The sequence below is a fragment of the Rhincodon typus genome, chromosome 17, assembly GCF_021869965.1.
Source record: "Rhincodon typus isolate 14 chromosome 17, sRhiTyp1.1, whole genome shotgun sequence".
In the NCBI taxonomy this organism is placed as follows: Eukaryota; Metazoa; Chordata; class Chondrichthyes; order Orectolobiformes; family Rhincodontidae; genus Rhincodon; species Rhincodon typus.
In genome coordinates, this window is record NC_063348.1 from 1,758,417 (window position 1) to 1,779,979 (window position 21,563).

General features: G+C 43.8%; 1 protein-coding gene across 3 annotated transcripts in view; it reads left to right on the plus strand.

Annotated features, from left to right (window-relative positions):
* Nucleotides 1-21,563, plus strand: part of LOC109921453 (AP-2 complex subunit alpha-2-like) — an 89,216-nt gene that overhangs the window by 52,764 nt on the left and 14,889 nt on the right. The window contains exons 14-21 of one of the 3 annotated variants that reach the window (XM_048607092.1): nucleotides 5,663-5,815; nucleotides 9,138-9,158; nucleotides 11,356-11,519; nucleotides 15,749-15,831; nucleotides 17,175-17,264; nucleotides 19,615-19,738; nucleotides 19,839-19,955; nucleotides 20,920-20,989. In XM_048607092.1, coding sequence (XP_048463049.1) covers nucleotides 5,663-5,815; nucleotides 9,138-9,158; nucleotides 11,356-11,519; nucleotides 15,749-15,831; nucleotides 17,175-17,264; nucleotides 19,615-19,738; nucleotides 19,839-19,955; nucleotides 20,920-20,989 — 822 coding nt within the window. Of the gene's footprint in view, nucleotides 1-5,662; nucleotides 5,831-9,137; nucleotides 9,159-11,355; nucleotides 11,520-15,748; nucleotides 15,832-17,174; nucleotides 17,265-19,614; nucleotides 19,739-19,838; nucleotides 19,956-20,919; nucleotides 20,990-21,563 lie in introns of all 3 variants that reach the window. The other 2 variants (XM_048607091.1, XM_048607093.1) reach the window with 2 other exon arrangements.

The following is a 21,563-nucleotide window of genomic DNA, read 5'->3' on the forward strand; positions in this document are numbered from 1 at the left end:
GACCCGAAACATCAGCTTTCCTGCTCCTCTGACGCTGCCTGGCCTGCTGTGTTCATTCAGCCCCACACCTTGTTATCTCAGACTCCAGCATCGGCAGTTCCTACTATCTCATGGTTAATGTATGCATTCTTACCCCAGGAAAATGATTCACAACATACATGCAGAGTCACACACACATCCAACAAAGAAAGAAATGTAAGAATTATTTCACTTGAATTCAAATGCAATAAGTTAGTGTCTGATTAGGTTCTTTTAGTTGGTTGTGTACAGGACTTATGTTCGTAGGAGCTCAGGAGCTGTTGAATTACAGCAGAAAGTGTAGTAGTTTGAAGCAGGGAATTGGATGACTTTGCAAGTGAGACACGAGTTTCTTTTCAGGAATAAGATGTTTGAGAGATATTGAGATCAGAGGTAAGCATTAGGTAAACCTGGAGCTGCCTACTGTTTGAGTGTTACAAGCCCAAAAGGGTTACAGACATGGGTTGTATTGGTTCAAGAGGTGGCTGATGGGCCTATCTTCTCAAGGATGACCAAAGTTGAACAGTAAATGCTGGTCCAGCTAATGATGCCCATATCCCATAAATGAATAAAAAACAGCTCACTGATGAATGAAAGTTAAGGTGCATACCGTAGAATCCCTACAGTTCAGAAAGAGGCTATTTGGCCCAACGAGTCTGCACAGACTTTCCAAAGACCATCCCACCTAGATCCATTCACCTCACCAATCCCTGTAGCCTGTATTGCTACAGATGATCCAAACAAACCAGTAATTCCAGTTGTGTGATTGGAGCTTCAAGCTGAGAAGCTTAACTAACAAGGTTGTATTGATTCAGAGATAGTAGGAACTGCAGATGCTGGAGAATCTGAGATAACAAGGTATAGAGCTGGATGAACACAGCAGGCCAAGCAGCATCAGAGGAGCAAGAAGGCTGACGTTTCGGGCCTAGACCCTTCTTCAGAATTTTCTGGAGAAGGGTCTAGGCCTGAAACGTCAGCCTTGGGGCATTTAAGCAGCTATTAGATAGGCATATCGATGATAGTATAAGGTAGGGATGGAGGTTAGATAGACCTTAGGATTAGGGTAAAAGTTTGGCACAACATTGTGGGCCGAAGGGCCTGTACTGTGCTGTACTCTATTCTATGTTCTCTATGTTCTATGTTCCGCTCCTCTGCTGCTGCTTGGCCTGCTGTGCTCATCCAGCTCTACACCTTGTTACCTAAAGTTGTGTTGATGATCCCTCATGAGAAACTATTGCATCCTTTGGTAGTAAATGACTGTGTAGTTAGTTGCACTAAGTCACACCAGTGTGGGTTTTGATTGTCTCCTTTGTTCAGACATCTGGTCTACCAGTCCTTTGCATTAGCTTGGTTGGAATGTTCATGTAACGGAAGGAATGTCACATTCCAGGAGGTGCTGAGTTGACTCTTAGCCTGGTAATTGCTGCACATTTCTGGAAGCAGTCAACTTGTGCATCCTATATTCGATAGCTGCTATTTTAAAACACAGCAAGAATCCATTTCTTAAAAAGGAGAATTTAAGCAAAATAATACTTCTTAAAACACAGTGTAGGTGCTCTCTCTTCATGTTTGTTGGGCATAACAATTGATGGAATAATTAAACATAGTGAAGTGCTTCAGAGAGAACAATCCAGACACAAAGAAGGGAGTTTCATTGGAGAGATTTTGTGGAGGTTTTGGATGGGGTCATTGATGGAGGTATTGCGGGAGAGTGATCCTGAGTTAGAACTTGTGGCTGCTCCAAGTGAAACCCTGACAAGGTCTGAGTTGGAAGTAAACTAATGGATGGAGTTGTGAATCAGAAAGCAAGTTTAGAAAAGGATATGCTGTTGGTTCAGGAGCTGAGAGGTTGATGAAGGCCTGGGCAATGTGCGGTCCAGCTGATTCTTGATATGTTTGTAGTTTATGAAGGGCTGGCCTTGTGAGGTTGTCAACAAGCAAGTAATCTAGTCAGTAGGTGATGGGCAGGCTGTCTGCAGCAGAGGGAACTAGATCAGTGGTAGAAAGGTTGGATCAGGGTTTGAAGCTGGGCTCAGGGTCAGACATTGCATACAGGTTTCCTTGAGATCTAATTTAGTTAAACACCCAAGGAGTGGGCTGAATTGGAGGATTTTTTACCAAATTGGATGGCTTAGTCTTGCAAAATGGTAATGTGGTATTATCGTTGGACTGTTAATCCAGAGACCCAGATAACATTTTGGGGACCCGGTTCAAATCCCGCCATGGCAGATGGTGGAATTTGAATTCAATAAAATATCTGGAATTAAGAATCTGATGATGACCGTGAATCCATTGCCGATTGTTGGAAAAACTCATCTGGTTCACTAATGTCCTTTAGGGATGGAAACTGCCATCCTTACCTGGTCTGGCCTCCAAGTGACTCTAGACCCACAGCAATGTGGTTGACTCTGAACTGCCCTCTGGGCAATTAGGGATGGGCAATAAATGCTGCCTAGCCAGCGATGCCCTCATCCTGTTAATGAATAAAAAAAATTAAAATTGAAAAAAAACCCCTCTCCTCCATGCCTCCAGATTTTTTTCTTGATTCCAGTGGTTTCAGTTTTACCAGGGTTACTTGATGCCACGCTCAGTCAAGGGTGTTTTGATGTCAAAGGCAGTCACTCTTAGGCCATCAGTAGAAATCAACATTTCTAATAATGTTAGAGCCAAGTATGTAATCAGATCAAGAGCCTCATGATCCTGGTGAAACAGAAATTGAGCATCATGAGTAGCTTATTTCCACTGAGTGTTGTTCATTAGAACTGTTGACAATATCTTCCATCGCTCTGATGATGATTCACAGTGGGCTGATGGGATGGTAATTGGCCGGTTGGATTTGTCCTGATTTTTGTGTACAGGACACCGGGGCAATTTTCCACATTGTTGGACGGGCATCAGTGTTGTTGCTGTACTAGAACAGCTTGGCTAGGGGTACAGCAAGTTGTGGAGTATGACCTTTCAGTATAAGCATTCAGTGCTGCAATGTTGTCAGGCCCCATAACCTTTGCAATATCCAGTGCCTCCAACTGTTTAATATCACGTGGAGTGAATCAAATTGGCCGAAGACTGGCATCTATAATGCTGGGACCCACTGGAGGAAGCTGAGATGGATCATCCACATAATGCCACATCCAGTTGAAGATTATTGTGAATGCTTCAGCCTTATCTTTTGCACTGATGTGCTGGGCTCATTGAAGATAAGGATATATATAGAGTCTCCTCCTCCAGTGAGGAGTTTACTTTCCACCAACATTCACTCCTATATGTCCACAGAACTTAGATTTGATTCGTTTGTTGTGGGATTGCATAGCTCTGTCTATCACTTGTTGCTTATGCTGTTTGGCATGCTAGCAGTCCTGCTTGACAGAACCAGGCTGACACCTCATTTTTACATATGCTTGGCACACTCCTGACATGCCCTCTTGCACTGTCCACTGAACCAGGGTTAATCCCTTGACTTGATAATAATGGTTGAGTGGGGGACAGATGAGGTTACAGATGGAAATAATAAACAATTCTGCTGCTGCTAACTGCCCACAGTTCCACATGGAGGTCAGAGTTTGAGTTGCTAGATTATTTTGAATGTAATATAACATCGTAGCGAGCCACGTAATGCCATGGGTGGTGTCCTCACTGAAGTTGGAGCTCTGTCTCCATAATGGCTGTGTATTGGTCCATCCTATCAATATCATCTTTGACAGATGAACTTACACCCAGCAGGTTAATGGGGTTGAGATTAGATTGTCGAAGATAGCAAGGACTGCAGATGCTGGAGTCAGAGTCGGCACAGCGTGGAGTTGGAGGAACACAGCAGGTCAGGCAGCATCAGAGGAGCAGGAAAGTCGACGTTTTGGGTCGCGACCCTTCTTCAGAACGGGACAGGAGTGGAGCTGGGAAATAAATAGAGGGAGGAGGAGTGGGGCTGAAGGAAGATAGGTGGGATGGTGGTAGGTGGATGCAGGTAGGGGGTAGTGGGGATTGATCAGTGGGAAGGGTGGGGCAGGTAGGTGGGAGAGAAGATGGACAGGTTGTGTCAGGTTAAGGAGGTGAGAGGGAGGAGGGGTGGGGCTGGGGGAGGGGAGGTAATATGGTGATAGGTGGATGCAGGTGGGAATGTTGGGGCAAATAGGTGGGAAAGAATATGGACAGGTTGTGTCAGGTCAAGGAGGCAGGGATGAGAAGGAGGTTTGGATGTGGGATAAGGCTGGGGGTGAGGAGATTTTAAAACTGGTGAATTCTATGTTCAGGCCATCAGGCTATAGGCTCCTGAGGCAGAATATGCGGTATTGTTCCTCCACTTTGTGGGTGGTGTCATTGTGGCACTGGAGGAGGCCCAGGATGGAAGTGTCACCAAGGGAGTGGGAGCAGGAGTTAAAATGGTTAGCAACTGGAAGGTGTTGTTGATTATCATCAAGGGATTGTGTTGGTACTTAGCACTTGCTACAAACCCAGTCTGTCAGTTTGTCGTTGACCAGCCTGTATATCAACAGGAATGGTACTGAATCAGTCTGACTGGTTTCGTTCTCTTACTGCTTTGGTCATGATATAATACACCTTGAGTTTCTCGGCTATTTCAGGGTTGACCATGTTACTGTGGATCAGCAATCACATACAGAGCTGATGCTAGGCTTCCTTCCATGAAGTACATTTGTGAACCAGCTGGGAACCAGTGCAGCTGTTTTATGGTCTCCATTGCTCTGATAGGAGCTTTATAATCCTATTCATTTAAATCCAATTCTGCAAGGCCCTTGAGTTTTTACCTCGGGCCTTAGGATTATTACTGTAGTAATACGTAGCTGCAATGCTGGTATACCCTTTGGGATATCCCCTTCCGTCGATACTGTGCTGGTTTGATTCTCTTGAAGACTGCATCGCTGACCTTGTTGCAGATATTTGTGGATCCCAGGTTCTCCCAAATCACGCCTGGCCTGGGGGACTGCTGGAGCAACAGAAGGACAATAAAGTATTTGGTTCAAAAACAGAAATTGCTGGTAAAGTAAAGCTCAGCAGGCCTGGCAGCATCTGTGAAGAAAAATCAGAGTTAATGTTTTGGGTCCGGTGACCCTTCCTCAAAGTATTTGGTTGTGTTAATCCCATGGTTAAGAGTCGAGGTTAAATGTGGGATGCACAATGGCCCAGGATTAGAGCAAACTGTTTTACTGGGGACTGGGAAGAGAGAGGGAGCTGTTGGACCTGGGATTGCATTAGCTAGCAGAAAATTCTGAGAGTGCACTGGGGAGCCAGTCGGCATTGGTACTGAGACTGGGCTTTGAGCAGCAGAAGGTATTATTAACTGGAGGATGAGCTCTGACTAACCAAACTGGGACAAAGCAGGAGGAGCGCGGGTTGGATTTGGAAGAAGGGGAGCTGTGTTCTCACATGGTACAAAGTGCTTCCAACAGGTGGAACTGAATAATGGTGAGGACTGAGGTCTCCAAGGTGTTGTTCCAACATGCTCTGAAATGCAACACATGGTCTATTGAGCTCTGTACAATGTCAACCGAAAGGATTCCAGATCCACTGTCAGGTATTCTAACTGAGATATTTTAACATTTCCCAATTGCACTAGGTTTTCACTGTCATTTGCTAGACATATTTGCAGAATTTGAATGTCCTCAGAGCTAACTAATCTATTCCTTGCTAGGCAACTGTGTTGGAGGAGATGCCACCATTTCCTGAGAGGGAATCTTCAATCCTTAACAAGCTGAAGAAAAAGAAGGAATCCAGCAGCTTGGCTAATGTAGAGGTGGTGAAGAAGGAACAGAATGCTGATGTTAATGGTAGCTCTGAACCCACAGTTCTCCACCCCATGGTATGTGACTCAGAGTAGTGTTCACAATGACTTATGTGACAGTAACGGGTGCCTCTGTGTCAAATCAATAGATTGGTCACCACACAAGAGGCCATTCATTCTGTCTTGGCTGTACTAGCTCTTTGTAGGAGCAACTTGAATCTCCTACCTTCAACCCTCCATCTTTCCCTGTAGCTCTGTAAATATTTTCTTCAGGTAACTATCAATTCCTCAACTGTCCCCTGCCTCCACTACATTCTCAAGCGGTGCAGTCTGGTTCCTAACCATTCGCTGCAAAGAAGGATTTCCTTTGTGCCGTTTCAGATTCTTTTGCAGTGTCCTCTGCTTCTCAATTCTTCCGCCAATGGGAAAGGTTTCTCTCTATCTCCTCTGTCCAGACCCCTCATGATATTGAAGATGTCAATCAAGTTTCTTCTCAAACTTTTCTCACCTTTCACCCTGACCCTGACTTTCCCTTTTGTTTTACCATCCTTTCAACAATCTAAAACCATTTTACAACTTTCCTTCACTTCAGAAGAAGAATCCTATCCAACTTGAAATGTTTCTCTCCACACCTGCCTATTGAGTATATCTGTTTTTATTTGCTGTAACTTTCTTGCTTCTAACTTCTATGCCTCTATTTATAAAGCCCAGGATCCCATACACCTTAGTTACTGATTTCTCAACCTTCCCTACCACTTTCAGTAACAAAAGCAGAAGTTGGTGGAAAAGCTCAGCCGGTCTGGCACATCTGTGAAGAAGAAAATCAAAGTTAACATTTGGGGTCTGGTGACCCTTCCTCAGAACCATTTTCAGTGTTTTGTTTTACATATACAGCCAGCTCCCTGCATTCCTACACTCTTTAAAATTTTACTGTTTGTTTTATTTTGCCTGTCATTGTTCTTTCTTCTAAAATGTATCATTTACAAATTACTTTTCATCTGCCCAGTTTGAAATTGTGGCCTGTACATCCTTCTGTAACTCAGTAATATAAATTAATACTGACCCCTGGAGAGGCCAACCTTACCCCCCTGAAGTCTGAGAAACGACTATTTACCATGACTTGGTTTCCTGCCACTCAGTCAACTTCATATCCACGCTGCCATTCTCCCTTTATTCCATTGGCTTGCACTTGTCTGACAAGCTTGTTACGTTGGAATTGACGCTTTTTCAGAGCTCCTGTATGCCATTTTAACCTACTACGTTACCTCACCAAAAGCTCAAGCAAACCAGTTGCTCTTTGCAAATCCAAATTTGTCCAAGTGATGGTTAATTTTGTCTGGAATTATTGTTTTCAGCTTAAAATCTAAAATACCACTACGATATTTACAAAAAATATAAATTAAGACCATAAGACATAGGAGCAGAAATTAGGCCATTCGGCCTATCGAGTCTGCTCTGCCATTCAATCATGGCTGATAAGTTCCTCAACCCCATTCTCCCGCTTTCTCCCCATAGCCCTTGATCCCCTTGATAATCAAGAACCTATCTATCTCAGTCTTAAATTAAGATCTTAGTAATTGAAATAGAGATGAGGGCAAGGCGATTTGTTGTAACTAGGTGATGTAGGAACTAGTGGACACCATTTTTCTTCATAATGACCACATCTGTAGCAAGCGATGTTGCTTGAGGAACTCTGCCTCAGCAATGAACTGGAGTCTGAGCTTCAAGCACTGACACATCAGGGAGGGGGGAGTTACTTGGATGCTGTGTTTCAGGAGGCGGTCATACCCTTTAGATTAACCACCTCAAATACAGTTAGTGGTCAGGGGCAGGAGGATGTGACTATGAGTGAGCCATATAGAGGGATCCAGGCAGTAGTGCTGAAGGAACCTCAGCCCTTGAGCTTGTCTAACAGTTTGAGATTCTTGCTCCCTGTATGGATGAGAGGGGGCCAAAGGGAGGATGAGCAAAGCAACCATGGCACTGTGGCACAGGGAGCCATTAAATCGAGGGGAGAAAAGAGAACTGCAGATGTTATCAGGGATAGTGTAGACAGGAGAATGGTTAGGATTGAGAGACCGGCAGGCTGTGTTCCTGCCTGGTGCCTGTATTCAGGGTATTTCATCTGGGCTGCAGATGAACTTGGAGAGAGAGGAAGAAGATCCAGTTGGTCCACATAGGTACCAATGATATAAGTAGAAAAATGAGAGGTTCTTCTCAGCGAATATGAACACCTAAGGGCTAAATTAGAAAGCAGAACCAAAAAAGTATATAATCCCTGGATTACTACCTGAGCCACAAGTAAATTGGTACAGTATCAGCAAGATTAAAGAGATAAATGTGTAGCTGAAAGATTGGTGTGGGAGAAACAGGTTAGAATTCATGGGACATAGACACCATGAGGAGGGAGGAGGGAGTTGTTTTGATGGATGGGCTCCACCTGAATCATGCTGTGACCAGAGTCCTAGCAAATTGCATAACTAAGTCTGTGGGTAGGACTTTAAACTTTAATAGTGGGCGGTGGGCTCAGTTGCATAGAAAATTTATAAATCAAAGGTAAAAGAGAAGGTAGAATTTCAGGTTAGTGATGGGAATGATTGTTACCAGAAAATAAAAGGAAGGGACAGAATGCGTGAATGTCATATTGCATTTAGGAACCATAAAAGTTTAGGGAAATTTGATAATAGAACAAACTTAAAGATTTTGTATCTTAATGCACGAAGCATTCAGAATGTGGTAGACAAACTGATGGTACAAATCGAGGTAAATGAATATGATCTCATAGCTATTCCAGAAACATGGTTACAAGGAGATTAAAACTGGGGACGTAACATTCAGGAACATTTGATCTTTTGGAGAGACAGGTGGGATGGAAAATGTCGTGGGGTAGCACAGTTAATAAGAGATGAAATGAGGACAATTGTGACAGATAATCTAGGCTCAGATGATGTAGAATTCATTTGGGTGGAAGTGAAAGATGACATTGGTAGGAGTAATGTAGAGTCCCCCAAACAGCAGCCACTCTGTAAGAAAAGCTCTAAATCAACAAATAGCAGGAGCATATAAAAAGAATAGAGCAATAATTATGGGCAGTAATTAATTATCTTCATGTTGATTTGTTCAGAAATTGGAAAGGGTACCTACAACAACAAATTTATAGAGTGCATTAGGGATAGTTTCCTAGAGCAATATGAAATGGAACCAACCAGGGAGCAAGCTTTCTTGGATCTTGTCATGGGTATTGAGGTAGGTTTAATAAATGACCTCAGAGTAAAAGATCTCTTAGGAAGTAGTGATCATAACATGATAGAATCTAACATTATAGAAGCAACTGTGTTTGACTTAAATATAGGAATTTACAACGAAATGAGGATAGATTAGCAAGAATGTCAGCAAGCAAGCAGTGGCAAACATTTAAGGAGGTAATTCATGACTCGCAGCAAATTTACTCTCATCCCAGTAAGGAGGAAAGATTGAAAGAGAGGAATAATTAAGGAAGTTAAGGCTAATTAAGGAAGTTAAGGAGAGTATTAATTTGAAATAAAAAATGTATAAGGAGCCCAAAGGCAGCGATAGCCCTGAAGGCTGCACTCCTAGGTCCCTCTGTTCTATAACCACCCAAGACCCTATCATTAATTTTATAAGCCCCACCCTTGTTTGTTGTACCAAGATGCAATACCTCATATTTATCCAGTTTGAACTCCGTCTGCCATTTTTCAGCCCATTGACCCTTTTCATGAAGATCCCTTGGTAATCTTAGAAAACCTTCTTCACTGTTTACTATACCACTAACTTTGTTGTCTGTAAACTTACTGACCATACCTTCTATATTCTCATCCAAATCGTTTATATAGATGGGACTAGTTTAGTTTGGGATTATGTTCAGCATGGACTGGTTGGACCGAAAGATCTGTTTCCATGCTGTATGACTGTATGTCTGGGATAAATTCAGAATTGAGTAAAGGAGAACTAAAGGAATGGCCTGTTCCTACTTCTTGTAGCCTAATGGTCTAAACGTTTTCCCACCACTGAAAATAATCTGACAAGTCTGTAGTTCCTCAGTTTATCCTTGCGTCCTTTTTTGACCAAGGGTGTAAAATTTGCAATTTAACAGTCTGCCACCACATAACAGCTTCCCAGCCTAGCATAGTGGTCCCCCGGTGTAGAGTGCTCTTAACCCGGCAAGATAGTCTCCCAGCCATCTCCCAGCCTCATGATCCTCACGGTGAAGCTTGATGCATTCTGGAGTCAGGATGGACTGGAGGCTAGGTGCCAGCTTGATATGGGTTGGAAGACTGCTGTTCTAGATTTTAATTTCTGCAATGCTGGACATTTTATTTCTCTATTTTCTAAGATCTTGTAATAAAGAAACTGTACCTAGGTACCTTTGTACGTAAGATGGCGCTGTAAGTGGACATCTACAAACTTTTCCCTGTACTCATTGAGTATATGTGACAAAAAAGCTAATTCATTCATTCAGTTTCTCTGCAATTTCTGCTATTACTTCTCTCAGTGTTCTCAGATAATTCTGATCTGGTCCTAGTGACTAATCAACTCTACTCTCGTCAGCCTTTCTCACTGCCCTCTTCATTAATTTTTAGTCTGTTCAGTATCTCAGTCACTCCCTGTTTCAGTACAATTTTGGCAGCATCATCTTCCTTGGTAAAGACAGATAAAAAATACCCACTTAATATTCCAGCTATGCCTCTATGTGTAAATCCTTTTTTTGTCCTGAATCAGCCCTACACCTACTTTTACGACTTATGTCATTTTTCTATCCTAAAGAAGATTTAGGGGTTTCCATTTATGTTTAGGTGCCAATTTCTTTTGATGCTCCCTCTTTGCTTCTCTTATTTGCTTTGTCACCTCCTCTGAACATTCTATATGCAGTTTTGTTCTTAGTTGTATTTTCTACCTGATGCCTGTCATCATCGCACTTTTTCTTCTTATTATTTATTTCTTTCTCCTTTGTCATCCAGTGAACTTTGGATTTGTTTGTCCTACCTTTTCCCATCATTCTGAAGAACCTCAATGTACCCAAACATGTTGCCTTTTAAAGGCAGCCCATTCTTCCATTATGGTTCTGCTGTCAATTTGTGATCCTATTTGGACACAAATGGTTGCCACTGTAATGCCTATTTGAGGCTATTTTCAAGGTGTACCAGTTCGATCATTGTTGGTATAGTAACGTGGTTCAGACCTGTGATGCTTGTTTTGCACTGTCTGTGTTTGAAAGATAAAATAAGCTGCTGGCTTTCAATTGGAAACACTCCTGCCTCTTGAGTCTGCAACCAAACCCCGTTCCTGGCCTTGAGTTGACATCTTGAACAGTACTGAAGATGTTTGGAAGTTGAGAAGTGAATGTTGAGCTCCATTTGCTGTTGATAGAAACCAGATGGAAGTTCGAGGAAACATGACATTATTTGACACCACGTGCAAGAACTGTGAAAGAATACTGTATAAATGCAAGCTTTGAAGCTGGTGAAATTCATTTGAGCCATTTATTGTGCTGTTTTGTAATTGTAAAAATCCTGTGTAGTCTTTCACTCTCATACAGAGGAAGATTTTGTAAGACTGTGTTGTGATACTTGTTTTTTTTACAGCCCACCATATCCCCATCGACTGATCTTCTGGGCCTTGGATCAGTCCATTTGGTGAACCCAGCCCTTACCTATCCATCTCAAGGTGGTTTATTGTTGGACATATTCTCAAATGTGAGCCCTGGGGTGATCTCGCAGATCACCAGTGCTGAGGACAGTTTTGGAAGGTACTGTACACCAGAATTGGGTGACTTACTGGGAGTCTGGATCGGAAAATCTGCCAACATTTTGACTGACAAAAGGAGGCGGATTCCAGAGGAGGTTTCAAAAGAGAACTGGATATATATTTGAAGTGAAGAAGATAGAGGGCTACGGAGATAGTGCTAGAGAATGGGACTAGCTGGGTAGCTCTTTTGGGAGCCAGTACTGACACAATGGTTAAATGGGCTCCTTGTGTACTGTAAAATTATATGATTCTATGACAGATGCACTGAAAGATTTGAGTCATTTTTCCTGTGTATGACAACATTGAAGTTCCAGGTGTTACAGAAAATGGAAAGAGACAGACTGAACTTTCTCACCTTTACTGTCTGTAAATTTGATAAAGACTGAGCTATGTTTCCCAAATGCGTGTTTTATGCACTTTTAAAATGATGTGCAGCAAATCATTTAACCATACTCAAGGAGCATGATTTAATCAGGAATATAATTTACTCTCACATTCAAGCCTAGAGTGGTCTACATAACACCACACGCAAGAAAATTCCCTTCGTTCTCTCAGGTCTTGCTTACTCTCTTTCACTTATTCTCCCTCACTCACTCCCTTTCACTTATGGTCACTTGCTCACCCTCTTTCACTTATTCTCCCTCGCTCTGACTCTATCTCATTCTCTCTCACTCATGCTTTCTCACTTGTTTTCTCTCTTGTTCTGTCTTATTTGCTACCTAAAGGAAGAGTGCTAAATTGGGGGAAGGCCAACTACAGCAAGATTCGACAGGAGCTGGGGAATGTGGATTGGGACCAGCTCTTTGAGGGTAAATCCACACTTGATATGTGGGAGGCTTTTAAAGAGAAGTTGATTAGAGTGCAGGATGGACATGTCCCTGTGAAAATGAGGGATAGAAAGGGCAAGGTTAGGGAACCATGGATGACAGGTGAAATTGTGAGACTAGCAAAGAGGAAAAAGGAAGCATACATAAAGCTTAGGCGACTGAAAACAGACGAAGCTTTGGAAGAATATCGGGAAAGTAGGACCAATCTGAAACGAGGAATTAAGAGGGCTAAAAGGAGTCATGAAATATCTTTAGCAAACAGGGTTAAGGAAAATCCCAAAGCCTTTTATTCGTACATATGGAGCAAGAGAGTAACTGGAGAAAGGGTTGGCCCACTCAAGGACAAAGGAGGGAAGTTATGCGAGGAGTCAGAGAAAATGAGTGAGATTCTTAATGAGTACTTTGCGTCAGTATTCACCGTGGAGAGGGACATGACGGATGTTGAGGTTAGGGATAGATGTTTGATTACTCTAGGTCAAGTCGGCATAAGGAGGGGGGGTAGTGTTGGGTATTCTAAAAGGCATTAGGGTGGACAAGTCCCCAGGTCCGGATGGGATCTATCCCAGATTACTGAGGGAAGCGAGAGAGGAAATAGCTGGGGCCTTAACAGATATCTTTGTAGCATCCTTGGGCGCGGGTGACGTCCCGGAGGACTGGAGAATTGGTAATGTTGTCCCCTTGTTTAAGAAGGGTAGCAAGGATAATCCAGGTAATTATAGACCGGTGAGCCTGACGTCAGTGGTGGGGAAGCTACTGGAGAAGATACTGAGGGATAGGATCTATTTCCATTTGGAAGAAAGTGGGCTGATTAGTGATAGGCAGCATAGTTTTGTGCAGGGAAGGTCATATCTTGCCAACTTGATAGAATTCTTTGAGGAAGTGTCAAAGTTGATAGATGAGGGAAGGCTGTAGATGTCATATACATGGACTTCATTAAGGCGTTTGATAAGGTTCCCCATGATAGGCCGATGGAGAAAGTGAAGCTGCATGGGGTCCAGGGTGTACTAGCTAGATGGATAGAGAACTGGCTGGGAAACAGGAGGCAGAGAGTTGTAGTGGAAGGGAGTTTCCCAAAATGGAGAACTGTGACCAGTGGTGTTCCACAGGGATTCGTGTTGGGACCACTGTTGTTTGTGATGTACATAAATGATCTGGAGGAAGATATAGATGGTCTGATTAGCAAGTTTGCAGATGACACTAAGATTGGTGGAGTAGCAGATAGTGAAGGGGACTGTCAGAGAATGCAGCAGAATATGGATAGCTTGGAGAGTTGGGCGGAGAAATGGCAGATGGAGTTCAGTCTAGGCAAATGTGAGGTGATGCATTGGAAGATCCAATTCAAGAGCGAACTATACGGTAAATGGAAAAGCCCTGGGGAAAATTGATGCACAGAGAGATCTGGGTGTTCAGGTCCATTGTACCCTGAAGGTGGCAACGCAGGTCAATAGAGTGGTCAAGAAGGCATACAGCATGCTTTCATTCATCGGACGGGGTATTGAGTACAAGAGTTGGCAGGTCATGTTACAGTTGTATAGGACTTTGGTTTGACTACATTTGGAATACTGCGTACAGTTCTGGTTGCCACATTACCAAAAGGATGTGGATGCTTTGGAGAAGGTGCAGAGGAGGTTCACCAGGATGCCTGGTATGGAGGGCTCTAGCTATAAAGAGAGGTTGAGTAGATTAGGATTATTTACATTAGAAAGACGGAGGTTGAGGGGGGACCTGATTGAGGTCTACAAAATCATGAGAGGTATAGACAGGGTGGATAGCAAGAAGCTTTTTCCCAGAGTGGGGAACTCAATTACTAGGGGTCACAATTTCAAGGTGAGAGGGGAAAAGTTTAAGGGAGATATGCGTGGAAAGTTCTTTACGCAGAGGGTGGTGGGTGCCTGGAACGTGTTGCCAGTGGAGGTGGTAGAGGCGGGCACGATAGCATCATTTAAGATGTATCTAGACTGGGCAGGGAGCAGAGGGATACAGATCCTTGGAAAATAGGCGATAGGTTTAGATAGAGGACCTGGATTGGCGCAGGCTTGGAGGGCCGAAGGGCCTGTTCCTGTGGTGTAATTTTCTTTGTTCTTTGTTCTTCATGCTGTCACAATTCTCTCTTGCTCACCCTGTTCACTTATTCTCTCTTGTGCCAACTTTTCTGCTTAGAAAGCATACTATTGGGATGCATAACAGCCTGGTACGGCAGTTGCTCTGCCCAGGACCGTAAGAAACCTTCCACCCTTGGACTCCATTTACACTTCTCGCTGCCGTGGAAAAGCTGTCAACATCATCAAAGACCCATCCCGCCCCGGTAATACTCCCCTGCAACCTCTTCCGTTAGGCAGAAGCTCAGAAATCACTCGACACCGGTTTACAGTTCAACAGGTTTATTTGAAAGCACAAGCTTTCGGAGCCTCACTACTTCTTCAGGGTAATAACACCAGGAGAAGGAGTGAGGCTTCGAAAGCTTGTGTTTTCAAATAAACCTGTTAGACTATAACCTGGTGTTGAGTGATTTCTGACCTTGTGTCCACCCTAGTCCAGCACCGGCATCTCCACATCATGGTCAGGCGGAAGATACAGAAGCTTAAACACGTGCAACAACAGGTTCAAGAACAGCTTATTTCTTGGTGTTATTAGACTGATGAATGGGACTCTCTAACTTCAACTAATATTGATCTTGTTAATGTTGATCTTGCTTTGTGCACCTCCTGTGGAGCGTAACCTGTGTGCCTCACTGTCTAAGCATGCTACGATCTGTAAACCCTTGCTTACAATGATCTGCCTGTATTGCTCACAAACAAAGCTTTTCACTGTACTTAGTTACATGTGACTACAGTAAATCAAATCAAATCTTGCTCTTCACTTGTTCTTTCGCTTTCACTGTCTTTATCTTATTCTCTCTCACTTATCTTCTCCCTTATTCTCTGTGTTGCTCTCCTTATAAGATCATAAGACCAAAGACATAGGAGCAGAAATTAGGCCATTTGGTCCACCGAGTCTGCTCCGCCATTCAATCATGCCTGATAAGTTCCTCAACCCCATTCTCCTGCTTTCTCCCTGTAACCTTTGATCCCCTTGATAATCAAGAACCTATCTATCTCCATCTTAAATGTACTCAATGACCTGGCCTCCACAGCCTTCTGTGGCAGTGAATTCCACAGATTCACCACTCTCTGGCTGAAGTAGTTTCTCCTTATCTCCATTCTAAAAGGTCTTCCATTTACTCTAAGGCTGTGCCCTCGAATCCTAGACTTTCCTACCAATGGAAGCATCTTCCCAATCTTCTTTCACTTATTCCGTCTCATTCACTGCCTTTTGTGTGCTCTCTCACTCACTCTTTCATTTGCTCACTCAGCTTTGTTTGCTGGCTGTTTCTCTGTCTTATGTCACTTTTTCTGTCTTTCAGGTTTATTTGCAAAAATAATGGCGTGTTATTTGAGAACCTGCTTTTGCAGATTGGTCTGAAATCTGACTTTAGACAGAATTTGGGTAAGTTTTTGTTGTTTTCTTTGTATCTCTCTCACTCTCTCTTCCTCTACTGTCCTCCCAACAACCCCCTGCCTCACTTACTGCCCCACCTTCTCACTCTGATACTTGGGTCTGGTGTGCAGTTTCCCCGCTTTGTCCAGTTTTCCTGTTGGATTTGAAACTGACTGGAGACAAACTGGAATGACAGAGCAGTTGCAGTGAGATTTAAAGAGAAGAGACTTGGTGAACTGTCTTCTGGCCTCCAGATTGGAAGGTGAAGAACTGCCAGAAATGCTGCTTGTCTGCTGCTGGTTGGTCTGCTGTGCATCGCCAGCAGTTCCCAGAATTATTTGACATTGCAGCGATGCTGTTGTTGGTGGACCTGATGTTTGAGTGGGGAACATGAGTAAGCCTGTGGTGGTCCCAGTTCACTGCTGTTTGCACCCTCTGGTAGTGACCTTCTGAAGCAATGAGAGCAGGTTTCAGAGGCACCTATCCCAGTCTTACTCATTTCAACATTGATAGCTCATCCCAGAGTGACTCAGGTGTATTTTTGAGGATTTGGGCGTTGCTGGCTATTCCCCATCACTCATTGTCAAGAGTCCACCACATTCAAGGCATCTTTCTGACACCATTCATGCTCTGAGGGCTATTCTGTTCCCTTTTGAACACTTGCTCGCTTTCTCCCTCTCTTTTGCTCTCTGTCTTGTTTTCTAATGTTAGGGACAGAATATTTGCTTTGAGGTTTTCTTTCGTGTTCAAGCTGGTTTGGCTGGTGGGTAGCTGCACAGGGTTCAGTCTGGCAGCGTTGTGAGCTGGCTTCCCATTGCCAATCCATTGAGCCTGCTTCCTCCCTGCTGAGAGTACATTGAGAGAGACAGAGCCAGCTCAGGTCACCCTATAATGTCCCAGCCATTCAGTATGCCAGCTGTCACTGCCTGAGATTCAAGGCCATTTGTGCTCATAGAACTCTCCCCCGACCCCAGCACCTTTCAGACCAGAGGGGGCACAGTCAGCAGCAGAAAATAAAGTTCTCCTTATTCAGGTAGAGCATATTTCATTGCCTTATCAATGTGTACCCTCTACTGTGTTCTGCTTCATGGTTGTTGAAGATGAGCAGATATTGCATTAGAATCCATTTTCACTGCCATACTGAAAGTGAAGCCGTCCTGGAATTCTGATCTCCTTCATCATGGCTTGTGGAGTGACCTGGAATTATTTGGGATCATGGGAAGGAATATTTTGAGAATGGGATTGAATCTAGGGCTACAGGATGAGGAAAATGGCAATCTTGTAGTGACTTGTTGAATGTGGATGTTTGAGTGGCGTGTATCTGCTAATCCAAGTTCTCTCATTGCCTGCAGGTCGGATGTACATTTTTTATGGTAACAAGACTTTGACCAAATTTGTCGGTTTTACTTCAGTGATTATCTACCCGGGAAACCTTTCAGCCAATATCCTTTATGTGAAAAGATTTATTTGAAAGCGAATGCTGACTTGTGAGCTAGCTGTTACAGTCCTCTCCAATTCAGTAAGCAGACAGCAGCTCTTCCACTTGTTGGCTGTAGATTATCTGAAACTGCAGTGATTGCCGATTTTTGCCCAGATTCCTGCGAATGGAAGTGGATGAAGATGAATGATAGCCATGCTGGTGCTGGAAATATGAATCATTACGGTTGGATGGCTTTTTTTCTTCGTCTGCAGAAAATGTGTGTTCACAATTCTTCTCCAGTCTCTCACCAGCAGTCAAACAAGAAGAGTCATGTATACTTTTGTCCTTTCCTGAGTGCAGGCAGCTTCCTGGTGTCTCCTTGTATCTTTGAACCTGATCCAGTGTTTCTACAGCTCACTTTCTGATCTGAAGGACTGACTGTTTCACTGAACGGTCTCTATGTGTCAGTGAGACTGACCACGCACCATCCCTGGGATACAAGTGTCACGGAGACACAGACTTCCTGGAGGGAGGAAGAGGTGGTCAGTGAGGACTGAGTGACCATGGAGGAGGGAATTTGTTGGGACACGGTGAGGATGTGGGAGCTGGCCAAGAGACCTGTACGGGTAAGAAGCAAAGTGAAGGCCAAGACCCAGATAGATGCACATAGAGACACCCCTCACACTCTCACGGAGAGACACCCCTCACACGCACACGGAGAGACACCCCTCGCACACACATAGACTTCCTATTTCAACCTTCTTTGAGATTGGCTGCCTCGCACCATTCTGCCTGTGAGAGACCTATTTCAACATCGAATCAGGTTCCAGTCCTTGAATTTCTCAATGCCAAAATGTCTCTCGTGTTGAGTAGCAATCAACCTATCTTTATCTCTCCATGGCAATACCCATTAACAAACATCATTTAGTTTGCTCTGTTTTTCTTTCCAAAACAATATGCTGCTCAAAGGTCAATGTTCAGCTTCAACCCTTGGTTCCTAACCAAAAATGAGAAATAAAAATAATGAAGGCTGCAACACTGATGACAAGCAAAGAAGATAATTCTTCTGATGTTTGAATCTAGTGAAAGTATTTATTTTGTGCACGTGTCAGTGTTTTGTTACAGAAGTCCACCTTTTAAACACTGGAAAGTGGTTACATTTTTATAAACAGCATGTTAGATTTCTCATTCGTATTCATGCAGCGCACCCTCGATGAGTCAGATGCAGGACCTTTTATTTTTATTTCTGGCTAGATCTGTTTGTGGGAGGAATCTTAGTTGGAAGTCCCTTAGGCAGGGAATGGTGTGGAATTTTTAAACTCCAGCTTTGCAATCATGTGAACAGGAAGAGCTCTGACATTGCTGGCCTTCTTCAGTACCGCCCAAAGCTGTGTATCTAACACAGCCTGGTCTCGGGCTTACAGCCTCCTGTCAGACACATATAGCTGCTACCAGATTCCTGATTAAAAGTTACTTAAATCATTATCATGACCCTCGGAGGTAAAGCTGATTTTTACACCTCCCCACCCTGGGATACTGGCAACATCATTGTAAACTCCAGTCACCTCAGCAGAGGCAAATCTCCAGTATCCATCACTGTCTGGGACAGATGGGACACAAATCCATGCTAGTGTTCCCATCAAGAAGAAAAGCGTTTATGGTGACTTTCAATCAACACTGTTCACAGTTTCTGGTTTAATAGAATGGAGCTTCGAAAGCACTGACTTCTCGAGCTAACGTAAACAACACAGAAAAACTATCAGTCCTCTTATTTAGAACTTGCTCCTGGTTCAGATCCCAACTGCACTTCTGATATTTACAGGTTTGGTAATATCAAGTGTTCTGTGCTAGTCCTAAGATCTATTTCAAAGTGAATTGATTTACCTTTTTGTTTTGAAAAGCAGTGACATTTAGTGTGACCAGGTCTTACTGCTGATTGATAAACCAAATCCATAAAACATTTGGATAAATTATGGCTTCTAAAATGGGTGAGAATGATGATAGACCAGACAACCTAAAGTCCAAAACTAGTCATTATTTAAGGCCTCACTGCAGTATTCCGTGACTACATGTCCGTGAAAGTGAATCGGGCCTTGAGACTGTGTGCTGAATGTAGCCTGCTCCTCTAATCACAGCAGAGGCAATGATTTTGAGGCTGAGGGAGGGGTAATGCTGGTCTGAGAGGTGAGGTGGCAATGTTGAATGGTCGCTTTGTTCTCACTGTATCCCAACGAGGTAACCAGTTAACTGAAGTTTGTCCATTCTAACCTGTCCCATGGCTGAATAACTCTACATGTCTTTATATAATGGCTCTTTATGTATCTTATTCATGAATCACTCTGTATATGATCATTTCTTTAACTATCTTCTACAACTGAATGTTCAACTCAAGCCTGTCAACCCCACACTTGAAGGTGGTGCCCAGATTCAGCAGACGTTAAACATTGAATGTATCTCTGACTTTGCCGAGGTGCCAATCCTTGGGATCCAGTTCAGGTAGAAACCTGTGGTCAAAGCAAGCATGCAGACATTGGAGTGGGAAAAGGCTTGCTCTGCTTATCCTCTCATCCTCCTCTTGTGGTTTTCGTTCACACAGACATGACGGTGTGCTGCAGAACATCTCTGTTAAGCTGCCTATCACAGTGAACAAGTTTCTCCAGCCCACAGATATGTCATCTGAGGACTTCTTTCGACGATGGAAGCAACTAAACAGGTGAAAGTGACATAGTGACTGACTATATTCAGCCTAGTACCTAGGCAGATATCTGATCAGGAAGGTAAGAATCTGCCACAGCACCGGAGGACTGTCTACAGTTCTGATTCTGTATTTAAGGCAGGATATATTGGCATTGGATGCAGGTCAAAAGAGATTTACTAGGCTGATTTCAGGGAGGAAAGGGTTGACTTATTCCTAACAGCATTGTGGGTCTACCTACAACAGTGGTTCAAGAAGGCAGCTCATCATTTTTTAAAGGGTAACTAGGGTTGGGAAATAAATGGGCCCACATCCCACGATTTAAAACAAAAATTCCTCCCTGGAATAATAGATAATGCTGAATTCTCTCAACCCCCAGTTGAAGAATGACCAGTGCCATATTAACACTACTCCTGTGAGGAGAGAGTGTGGAGAGATGGTTGCTGGAGATGCTGTCGCACTGACTGTCAGAGGGTCAGTACTGAGGGAATGCCACACTGTGGGAAGATCAGTACCAGTTTTCCATTCTGTCCTGAAAGTCTGTCTGGCATCTCTATCTGAGGACTTCCCAGGACTACAGCTCAGCTATGGAAAACTTGTCATTCTCCAGGTCTGAAATTCCCAAGCAGCTGTTTCCAGCACTGGTTCCCTCAGCTCTACTTCAGCAGATTCACCCTGTGCTCCCTCCTCATGGCACTCTACCCTGCAATATATGCCTAAACTCTCATTTCACCTTCTGATGCTGTGTGAACCCTGAGCTGTTTTTCTTCTGCTTTATTAATACTTGACCAGCAGTTTGACAGTCAATCACATTTTCACAAGCCTCTTGGCATAGACAGTTGGGTTTATGTTTCACTGTTGAGTACTCTTTCTGCATTGTTCTCTGAATGGGAAGAATTACAATATAAACATTGTGCAGATTCTCAGAATTCTCATTCCATTGCTGAGTTTTATTTATAAAATGTTTTCTCCCTGTGTGCAGCCCACAGCAGGAGGTGCAGCAGATATTTAAGGCAAAGTATCCAATGGATCCAGACGTGACTAAAGCAAAGGTAAAAATCAAACTTGAACCTGGATTTAAAAATGCTGAACATTGTCTCCAGACTGGAACATTGGCCTCTGTACAAGAATATCTGAATCAAATGCTGTGGGTATAAGCCCTAATCCACAGCAGTGTAGGCTGTGGTCAGTACTGAGGGAGTGTTGCAACGTCAGCGGGTCAATACTGAAAGAGTGGTGCACTGTCAGAGCGTCAGCGCTGAGGGAATGCTGCACTGTCGGAGCATTAGTACTGACGGAGTGCTGCACTGTCAGAGGGACAGTATTGTGGGTGTGTCGCACCATCGGAGGGTCAGTACTGAGGGAGTGCTGCACAGTTGGAGGGTCAGTACTGAGGGAGTGCTGCACTGTTGGAGGGTCAGTGCTGAGGGAGTGCTGCACTGTCGGAGGGTCAGTGCTGAGGGAGTGCTGCACTGTCGGAGGGTCAGTGCTGAGGGAGTGCTGCACTGTCGGAGGGTCAGTGCTGAGGGAGTGCTGCACTGTCGGAGGGTCAGTGCTGAGGGAGTGCTGCACTGTCGGAGGGTCAGTGCTGAGGGAGTGCTGCACTGTCGGAGGGTCAGTGCTGAG